The sequence below is a fragment of the Lasioglossum baleicum genome, chromosome 5 (assembly GCF_051020765.1).
Source record: "Lasioglossum baleicum chromosome 5, iyLasBale1, whole genome shotgun sequence".
Lineage (NCBI taxonomy): Eukaryota > Metazoa > Arthropoda > Insecta > Hymenoptera > Halictidae > Lasioglossum > Lasioglossum baleicum.
Window position 1 is genome coordinate 7,187,032 of NC_134933.1, and position 11,520 is coordinate 7,198,551.

The 11,520-nt window shown below is 38.9% G+C and overlaps 1 protein-coding gene across 1 annotated transcript in view; it reads left to right on the forward strand.

Moving 5' to 3' along the window:
* Positions 1-11,036: 11,036 nt before the first annotated feature.
* The window catches only part of LOC143209046 (RING-box protein 2-like), a 31,081-nt gene continuing 30,597 nt past the window's right edge, over positions 11,037-11,520 (forward strand). The window contains exon 1 of the mRNA XM_076424197.1: positions 11,037-11,448. Within this exon, the coding sequence (XP_076280312.1) occupies positions 11,295-11,448 (154 nt within the window). The 5' untranslated portion in view covers positions 11,037-11,294. The remainder of the gene's footprint in view (positions 11,449-11,520) is intronic.

Below are 11,520 nucleotides of genomic sequence, written 5' to 3' on the forward strand. Positions count from 1 at the left end.
TTCTGGGACGGTTTTATTCAACAACAAGTCTTTAAATCTCTCTTCATTAAACTTCAATTCTGACTTAGATACATACACTGGACCTACATATTTCTACAAATTAATATGCAAATCAAACAAAATACGAAATCTTTCATAAATGAAAGACCTGTTGGAATACACGTAACATCCTGACACGTTGGGCCAACAAAACCGCGTAATTCGTCAGTGTTGATAACACAAAATAACACTGTGCACATGTACATATTCCTGTTCCTTCTTGTGAAATTACGTCGACGAGTAAACACGTGTTCTTCGAATATTGTATCAAATAAATATAGTTTGCGTGTAAATTACCGCGAGACGTGATTCACTCCTGTCTACATCATTCTTTCGTATTTTGGTGAGATCACAGCACAGTAAACAGATTCTGAGTTTAACAAGACGAATATTGTGGGTGGACTCTGAGGTGCATGATCTTAAGACGCGATATTATATTTTTTAAATTATTATTTTGAGTAGCGGTAAGTCAATCGTAAAGTCAATCGAATTTGAATTTCGGCGAAGCGTATTGTTTCCGAAGGGTATCCGGGCGTGAAGCGGTACTATCGGGAAAGCTCGCAGTCGCAGAAATCGTTGAATACGCCTAGTCAGTGGAATCGGCCCTTTATAGTCGGCCACTTCTAAGCAATCTCTTTCTCTAGCAGGAAAAGTGAGACGCCGGAGTGACTTTAACGAGCCAACGGGACGGAGAATTTGGGATCAGGAAAATACCTTGGCTCCCTAGCCAGATACTATCCAGCTTTTCCGTATCAGCGAGTAAACGACCTCGAACCAACCGTCCTCTATTTCATGTTCGAGGAAAAGTTTCTGTTCCTGTAGCAGCCGCAGTCGATACCTTCGACCACGGAAAGAAATCTTTCTGATACCGAAAAAGATGTATATTCTATCCGCAGGAATTTCCTAAATTTCGTTGCCGCGTCTACTGGTCCCGTAAGAGCACTCTCGTCCCCCAAATTATCCCGAGCAACAGAAACATCGCGTTTTACAGGAAAACATAACTCGGAGACTTCGATAAAAATTGTATACGAAATAGTTCTTTCCAGAATGCTCGACTTTAAGCAACTATTCCGAATCTACGTCTGAACCTCAAGGATTGAAAAGTGCAATCAAATCGCAGAGAAGCAGTAGATGCCTATAAACGAACCATACATAACGTAAACGATGTTCGATTAACGACCGGCAAATTTTCCGAACGGAACGTTCTTTGTTACGTTCAACCACAATTCACTTTATACATTTTCTACTTCTCACTCATTATGATTCTTTCTCGTTCTCAGCACACAGATAGAAATATGAAAAAGTCGCAGAGCATAGGGTTAAGTAACCGCGAAACGCAGAGAATTCGGGGAGAAGCTCGGGGTTTCAGAGGGTTAAGAAAATTCTGAAAGAATCGAAGAAGGTTGAGGAATCGTGTGTTCTTTATGGATCGCGATCGGAAGCGTGAAAATGTTCTTTTCCGTGGAGGAAAGCGGATCGCGGTCGAGCTCCTTTGTCTCACACGTGAATGAGGAACGGAGGCTATTGCGAGTTGCATTGCTGATTCTATTGTCGGCGGAGCAGCAGTAAGTCACTTGAGCCATCAGACGCCGTCACCATGCGCCAGATTCATTGCGTGACTCGGTTGAAGCATCCCGTTGTTGCGCATAATCGAGTGGCATTTCGGCGAGGCGCTCTGTAAATGAGAGGCTTCTTTTTGTCCCGGGGATCAGATAACGCTAATTGCGCCGGTACATTACGCGAGTCGAGGGGTCGAGGGGTCGTGGGGGAGGAAAGAAGAGGGCTCTGAAATAACGAGTGTGCGGCGGCACCCGTTCCATGTGCGCTCGGTCACAGTTACCTCTGGCAATGCCTATCGCGCAGGTAGACATCGCTGTCCTAATTACCCTAGGGCCGACAAGACGCCTTCTTGCCTGCATGTAAACACCTTCATTATCACTCAACTGCTTCATAAAATATACCGCCACCGTATTCCCATCCCAAATGGCTGCTCCGCGTACATACCGACTCTGATCGTCGCCGTTCTATGACCACTGATTGCTCGCGGTGCAACTTTTTCAACCACGGTCCAGGCTCCTCTCACCTGGAACGAACATTTACCCTTTGCTGAATTTTCCTTTATGTCGATCGTAGTTAGTACAAATAAACAATTTAATGATTTCGGCGCCACAGAATGATTTCGATCAAATGTGAAAGTACGTCAATGTTTGTTCGATTTTTGAACCAAACATGCTGTCATCTGTAAGACCATCATCAATAATCACACCTCTATTGTTCACTTTTAACAGATTGTTAAGTTTTTTAATACCTTGTTTTTTCTATTCCTCAAACAATTTTAAATGTATTTTGTTTTCAAACTTGTCGAAGCTTTCAAATACCTGTTGAGAAATCAAGAACTGAATTTCTTCATTCAGCTCGGAGATTTTGTTAAGCAAACTTCTATGTAAATTATGTGTGTCTTTAATAGTAATGTTTAGTAATTTTTCATGTATCTATTTTGTAAATTTAACCATTTATTATGAGTGAACATAGAAGTGGTAAGCAAATTGCAATTTTTGATTACATTGTTTCTAATAAATTTTGGTATTTTTGGTTCAAAAATCTATCAAACATTGATGTACTTTCCCCAAAATTTATTAGAAACAATGTAATCAAAAAACACCTCGATTTTTTTCTGATTATTATTATTCGTAGAAGAGATATGAAGGTCGTCGGTATTTTTTTTAAAAGCGTGAAATAAAATTTGTCGGTACAAAAATTCCTATTCGAGAGAGAGAGAGAGAGGGAGAGGGAGAGGGAGAGCATAAAATTTGCTGTAGAAATAGTTCAAAACAATTTCGAATATTTCATTAATCCAGTGCTAATTAGTTATTCGGCATTTTTAGAGACACCTTTTAAGTGAACGCTCGCTAAAGAGAGGTCGCCTTATACATATAGTGCATACATATTCAGGGTTTCAAAAATCCGAGGCAAATTACAGTGGACCTCAAAACAGCTTTGCAGTTCCGAGCAGGTTGTTTAATGAAAAGAGACTGATCTCGTACACGCAGCACATTTCCAAGAAGCAATTCCAAGATTGCGGATGCATGAGATCCATTAATCTTTCTGAATTTCAAGATATTTCGAGGAACAAATATCCCCGGGTAATTAACGCGAGCAACTACTTTGGTTTAAACCACTTAATTATATACATACTTCTTCGAAACTTCGCCAGTTCTATTCAACCGTTAAATAACCCTGAAAATTGCAATACATGCGATATTAATTTTCGCCAGAATTGGAAGTATTCAAATGGTTATTCAAAATCGAATAATCGTCAGCATAAAGAATATGGTTATAGCTGTGGACATTGTGTTAAATAAAAGCAGAATGGTGCCGGATAATATTTCAAAACTGAATTTTTCGAGTTGGTTTCTTTCAATCGAACTCTTTTGTTAACGTTACACCCGGATGATTTGTTACTTTCAACAAGTTGAATGCGATGTCGATTGCTCCGCAAAGAAGGGAGAGTTTCTTTTCGATTCGAAATTATTACGCGCACTTGATCAAACAAGTTAGACCGCATGCAATGCCGTACACTGGAACTATTAAAGAAACAGCACGGTTTTATTTTCCCTTTTTAGCAATCGGTAGACTGAAGCAGCTTTAAGTCTGCAGCACTCCCCCATCATCCCTCCTTGTCCTTCCACCTTTACGATTGAACGTGAGCCCAACATCAGAATAAAAATACGACGAATGCTACCTCCATCACGTTAATGTCGCTCTTCCATCTTCTATCGTAGAGACCATTTATTTCGATCTTACCAATGTCTTTTCAGGTTTCTCTTCGTATCGCAGCCGAACGATTTGGACCTCTAATAGAAATTGTGACAATTTCCATAAATGCACTCTGCCCGAGAGACTTGGTTTACTTACCTGAAAAATTACTTCACACTCGAATCTTACTGCTGGAGGATTTTCTGCACTTACAATAAAAACGATTAAATCAAATGTCGAAAGGTACTAGAAGAATTCAAAAACATTCTTACGCTCTCTTCAACTTATCGACATTATTAAATGGAAAGTCACAGTATTATTTCACTTTTAGTTCTTACAATTGATTCAGGAAAAATCAATAAAATAAAATCAAATGTCGAAAGGTACTAGAAGAATTCAAAAACATTCTTACACTCTCTTCAACTTATCGACATTGTTAAATGGAAAACCACAGTATTATTTTACTTTTACTTCTTACAATTGATTCAGGAAAAACCAATACAATAAAATCTACAAATTCTGCTCGTTCCACTAAAGAAGTGCGAAATAAAAAAATTTTATAAAAAAAACTAAACCGACTTCGAAACGTACTAAAAAAAGTGCACTAAAAAGTGTGAAATATTATAATTTCCATGTGATTTGTATGAATACACAACCAACTGTTAATAAAATTGATTATTAAAATAAAATATTAAATATCATATTAAATACAATACAATCTTTTCGGAGGCAGCGCAAAATTGAAAATTTTCAATATGACAGATGTTGCTAATTATGATCTCATAATAAATTTTATTTTATAATTAATTTTATTTCATTATTTTATCATGATTAATTATGCTTTTTGGTTGCCCTTGCGCCGTCTATATTTTCTTAAATTTTCAAATGTTTGAGTCAATGCGTAGCCTGAAGGCATCGTCGCACAACTTTTGGGGGAGCACAGGATTTTGGCGCTGTCATTAGGGCGTCGCAGAGTTGGGCATTAATTGATTAAAATTTTAATCATGATTGATTGATTAATGCGTACGATTAAAGACAGAAATCATCGAAAAATCGACGATTGATTCAATCGATTGATGAAGTTAATCGGCAATCGTTGATTAAAAAAAGAAATCATCGAAAAAAAACATAAAAGCACGTAAACAAAGTTTATATTATAGACTAAATGACAATACACCTAAACTCAGTTTACATTTTTGTCAGTATGCATAGTTTTGATTCCGTATTTCATTTCGAAATTTCAGCAGTTAATCATTAATTAATTATACGATTGACGATTACAATTGGAAGGAATCTAATCGTCAATCGCAATTAACGATTGAAGTAGAAATTTAATCGTTAACCGCAATTGACGACTAAACTAGGAGATTAATTGTTAATTGCGATTAACGATTGAAGTAGAAATTTAGTCGTCAATCGTTGATTAATTGTTTGCCCAACTCCGGGCGTCGAACCACAACATCGGGGCGTTTTCGATTTCGAGAAAATTGGTTTTTCGATCCGGTCTAATGATTGCAGCTATGCTTACGTTGCCTCGCAGTATTAAAACGCGCAGATTACGGAAAGAACTATCGGGACAAACTGCTAGTCTGAGCGTGCAGTAACATTTTGTGACCGGCAGCCGGCAGCAAGGCATTGTTACGGGACGGATCGGGCGTAGAAATGTGTTCGCGGCGATAAGGATCGACGGGTGACATGAGGAAAAGGGCCTCGGATATAGCCGGGAGTAAGACAGCAGCCGAAACGGCCTCGGCTATAGCCGGGGCTGAAAGTGGCAGGCAAGCAGGAAGACGGCGCGGCACGGCGGTAGCGACCTGTGCAAAGGGGTTGAGCAGCTCCCTTGAGAGCTTGCTCGGCTCCCGCGTGTTACAGCGCCGTCTCCATGGCGCGATCTATCGCCCCATTGACCGCTACTCCATTATCAGGATAGTAATGCTGTACCCCCGTATCCGTAACCCTGCCCTCCGTGTCACTCCCATTCCTTATTTTCACGGCCACCCACACCCCCGTACACGCCGGTTTATCGGGCGAACTCTTTGTTACGAGTACCCGACAATGTCGGAAAATATTTTCTACGAGGAACTGGTTTATTGTCCAGGGACAGCTTTATATAGTACACCGTTTTCGATCAGCCAGACAATTCGTTACGACCCCGCACGCCATGATACGGACCCCGAACGAACCCGGACAATGAGTATGATAAAAGTATTCCAGTACAATTTCCTCTATCTAAATTATTATCGTCGGTAACATGAGGGTAAGCCGAAGGCTCGCATTATTCTAGAACCTGTATCGAATCTCGATGGAACTCGGCGGCGCCATTTTTTCAGCCCTTTGATTACTGTCCACGCTGGAAGGCGATTTCGAAAATATTTCATTTTTAGACACCGCGTGTCTAAGTCCAAGTTTACTGTACATACTAATTTCCAAATACCACGTACTAATCGTATTTCGTATTTTATCAATCGTGAAAAGTGTCATGTCCGGTGCAAGTACGTCCAAACTGGAAATCCGAGCTGCGATTCGGTTTTTGTTGGGCAAAGAAGGGCAACCCCGCTGAAAATTTATCGTTGATTGTGCGATGTGTACGCGGACAATAAAATATCCTGTCGGGCAGTTTCGAAATGGCGCACTTTATTCGAGAATGGCCATACGAATATCGAACTTGATCGTCGATAGCGGAGGCCGTCAACTTCGACAACGAATAACAATGTTGAACGTGTTAATCAATTGATTAATGCAAACAGGCGAATCACGATAGACTAGATCGCGGATAAATCGGTTATTTCGGAGAGTGTACCACATTTTAAGGACACAATAGAAAGACATGATAAACGTTTCGATAAATATTACGTAGAAACGTGATCGTTTAAGTTGTCAACAACTTGTCGACTATCTAAATATGAGGGCATATTTGCAATTAGATAAATAGTTATCAGCAGTTACTCTTTTGTTTTCATAGTCTTAATCATTCTTCTGCCTGTTGTCATAATTGCAAGTATATTTTCAAGCGTTTCGTTCCGATTTTTCCGTTGTTGCAAAATCCACCAAAATGGATAAGAATGCATATCCGTGGTCACATGTAAAAACATTTGTCAAGTGTATGGAGAAAATATTGTAAAGATATTGCTCCAAATTATGAATTCGAGTTACATTTGTTTTTGGGGGGTTGTAAACCTTGTTTTCAGAGCCCCCATCCCTGACCCATCCAAGATATTGATAAAAAGTGATCGAATGAAATTTTGCATCTATCAGATCAAATAGGTGCCCAATTAACGTTGTTGTATACTCGCTGCATTAAAGTTTAACGAGAATTTTTTTGGCTGCTGAGATCTAGGACGCGCGATACTGAATTACAACTATTGTAGAATAAAAATGATTTATGTCCGCCGACAAAAGGAGGAGTGTTTCACTGCGATAATAAAACTTTCCTGATAAACTTTACAACGAATAATAATAGCCGCGGAATGATTTTTATGTAGAATAGAGGCAAGTATGCTACCGTTGACGTAACTCAAAAGGATCGCGTTAACCGTCAAACCAATCAAATCTTCGAAACTTAGCCAGGATTATTACCTCGTTCCCAAACACTGCTGTCATAAATTTTCAGACTTTATGTGAAATTTCTGCACGCCAGCAACGCAACCGGAATTTTTATCAGCGATATTATCATAGTCGAATCGTTCTTTACGCGATTTTGTGCATCATATTCTACATGTTCCGGTGATTCCGTGGCAATTTATCGGGATATCGTAAACCTAACATGCACAGCGCCTTTACTAAACATATCAGAACCAAACGCAATTCTATTCAATGATGTTGAAACTCCTCTCACCACAAGCTAGACTTATATTTTACTAAAAAAATATAAAAACGCTGTATATTAGGTAATATTTACTTTGATATCGCCTGTACATTTCCAAAGTAAACGTGTAAAATCTTAGGATTGTATCGCGTACCATAGCAAAATTAGAGAAAGATATGTATGTAAACACGGTCTGACATTAATTCGACAAAAGTAGAAGTTGCAGTGAATCGAACCCAAACTTTGGTAATTGCATTAATTTAGTAAGAATTTTCCAAAATTTTGTTGCGTTTTTATATACCTCCAGAACATCCTTATTAAAGGATAAATTAATATAAATTTCTTATAATTATAAGAAATTAAAAAATATGCTAGGTGTCTTATTATTTTGTCGAAGACTGTAGGTGAAAATTGCTTAATTTCATAGCAATTTATAGCACCGTACATTCTTTCTTTAAAAGTCGAAGTTTATCAATCTAACAATACGACACAAAACGAATTTGTAATTTCTGACACATGACAGATTTTGGTTTCCAGAAAGTTTCGAGAAAATAACGACAGCGAAAATATTTTCTAGAAAAAGTTCGATAATTCGAGCGTTAAATTCGGTACAATTATGAATCGTCGCGGTGTAACACGAGAATTAACGCTTCCACGGCAGATCGCAAACAGCAAACCCAACTGAAATGAACACACACGGTATGCAGTATGAATACTCTAAAGATAATACGTAATACTTCTGCGGGGTCCGCGAATGTTGGCCAATTTTATGAGCTGTTCTCGAGAATGCCGTAAGCTCGCAGCCACAAGGATGCTCAAATTAATTACGGACTCGCTTCTGATTCTGCAGCAAAGTAGTTCCTGATGCAGGTGTAATTAAATTATACATGGTTACTGCACCCGTTAGAAAAAAAAAAACGTTGTTAACGAGGAAGGTCTACATGACAAAGTACGTTCTCCCGTTATATTCATAAAAATCAATTTCTACGACGGATTTAAACTATCATTTGACTCACACGATCGACTGATAGCGGCACTCGGACAGGTGCAGAGCCATTTTGACCCATGGTAAAAATTCTATTCGCGCACAGCTTCGGCCCACGCTATAGCGAAGCCTTATTATTCCGACATTCTATTGTCCAAACTTTACATTTCGACCATTCCATGTCACATCGATCACTTTTATACTCGGTGGCTGAGACTTTCCTTCAAATTGAAATACGTTGTAGCACATATGCAGATATAAAGCGGATTTAATTCATCATCCTACATGCTCTCGAAATTGTTTAGAACATGCACACTCTCAACGATTTTTACGAAATTCCTTTTATTGTCGACTTTTTGCGCTCCACAACTGCTGAATCAATATACTATGCTAATATTGAAGTAATCGAATTTGATAACTCTTCTATTTTAATCGTAAAAACTGCTCTTTCTAAACTCCAAGCAATAAACGATGAGATATGATGAATATAGTTTCTGCGAAAGTCGCATATATTTCTACGATAGTAGGAAAATGGGACTTTCTCATCAATTCCTATAATTTCCATGATCAATAATAATAATTCTTATACGATTATCCAAAATATTTGTTACATTGTTTTTGTATTCCATGAATTACTAAACATATTTAATACTTTTAATAAACTGCTGAAAGTATTGTACGATTGTAAATTAAGAAAATCATATAAAATGGAAATATTTCAGGTCGGAAGATAAATTTGGTTTTCGAATTAGAATACAGCTCCGAGTGTAAAGGATTAAAAGAATTATGCTAAATAATTCTTCCCAGAAGTGACACACATGTATTTCTGCAATGCTCGTGAAGTGGGATATTTTAATCAGTCCTGACAATTTTCTTGAGCAAAACCGTTCGATTAAAATCTTTAGTCAGTAGAAAAATGAACAGATGAAATAAAAAATAGTAAGAATATCTTCTTAAGAACTTACTTCTTAAGCAGAATTTTAAGAATGATAATTCTGAGTGGTTAATGTGTCTAGTAAATTAACGCAGAAAATATATATTTCGCATAGATATCCACGGTCCAGCCATTACAATGTTTTAATTCCGAATTGAAATTCTGTTCTTCAAAAATGAAGTTAAGCTATTAACCTATCTATAGCATAATGGTGGCCTCGGGTAGTTGCAACTTCGGATGCAGACGTTTCGCACATGAGAAGCTGTTCGCAACCGAATCACGTAGCCGGAGAAATCTCGACAGATAGAAGCAAAGTCGAGGCACCAGGCTCCTACAACGGTTGAGCAGTCCAGATGGGAATACACCTTTTCGTTTTCCGATCTAGGAAACGTTCGACAGTTCAACCTTATTGCGAGGGAGGGACTGTTGTCAGCGAATTTTTGATACTGCTCTGCCTGGATGCATCGTGCCATTTAAATTCTCGTCTTCGAGTGTTTTTGCTGCACACCAACGAAAATTGTGCGATTCTGCACGTATGCAAGCTATCCGAGATATCGGTCGAGATTTATCTATTCTTCAATATTTGATATTGAATTTTCCTACGATCCGAAAGCGCGTTGATCATTTAGTACGATCATCCAACTTTCATTTAAGCGCTCGGAAGACCGAAAATTCCTGCGAAAACACATTTGAAAATCGAGTCGAATTCACTCACCCCTTAAAATCCAAAATTTCGTAAAAATTCAAACCAACGACGAGATACAACTGTTAAAGACTGCCAGCCTTATGGGAGATCGTGTCACTCGAATAATTCGGTGTTTTCTTACGCCCTCTAGGATATATTCTGGCTGGAGTAAGAAACAGAAGGCTACCGACGTGATCTCATCGGTAAGAAGGCAAATCACGGAACCATATTGATTATCTTGAATACATTCTGCACCGAACGTATGTTTTGGTGTTGGTTTTTAAAGTCTAAAATATTGGAAGCAAAATTAAAGACCTGGGCACTGGGCAATCGGTATTATCCTCTATTCATAGGAACTTCTAGCACCGACGAGATTCTCGATACAAGATACAAGATTAAATTATCGGGAGAAGGTAACACGATTCGACAATAAATTTAAATAAATAAACAGTAAATAACTAGCTTGAATACATAATTAATTATTAAAAAATGAAGGTAAGTAATCTTGATTTCCATCGAATGTTGAAACACGGAAACAGTACTCACCATGTATGTAATTAGTATCTCGTCGGTGGCGGAACTTTTAGCGATGTTGATATTTCAGATCACTGTTAGTTCCAGGCTATCCCCGCACCCACGAGTGCCCACTTTCCTATGTCACTGAATAGCACAGAGGCTGGCAATCTTTAATAGTATTATACCTCGTCTGTGACAGTATCTCGTCATTCTCGTCGATGATCGGATGATCAATTTTCTGGAAAATATTAGCTGAATCCGACTTCACCAATCCTCGGAAGTTCAGCCACTTATCTTCAGCTACTAACTTCACATCGATCGGTGCGTTACCGTACGATCTTGGTGACAGTTGCAAGCGAAAACGAACACAAACTAAACACAGGCTCGTGGGCTATTGAACTGTGCTAGTAGTTTGTCGTTTTCCGATCCGTGATAAATTGTGGAAATTTCAAATCTGCGTGGAGAGACGACGACATCGTTCGAATAGACGTGCGCATAGTAATCCAGAACGATCCGCGATTTGGTCTGCACGAGAGCCTCGCGTTTCTCTGCGGTTTCTAACCTAAAAATTGGGATGGCTGACTCGGAGCAGGATTTCGGAGATCGTAGCGATAATGACAACGTCAAGCCGGACAAGCTGTTTATCCTGAAGAAATGGAACGCCGTGGCCATGTGGAGTTGGGACGTGGAGTGCGACACCTGCGCGATTTGCCGCGTTCAAGTAATGGGTAAGTACCGCATTCTTTTATAGGTTAGGCGAACGATGTTTTTTCGCTTTCTCACCCCTCGAAAAAGAACAG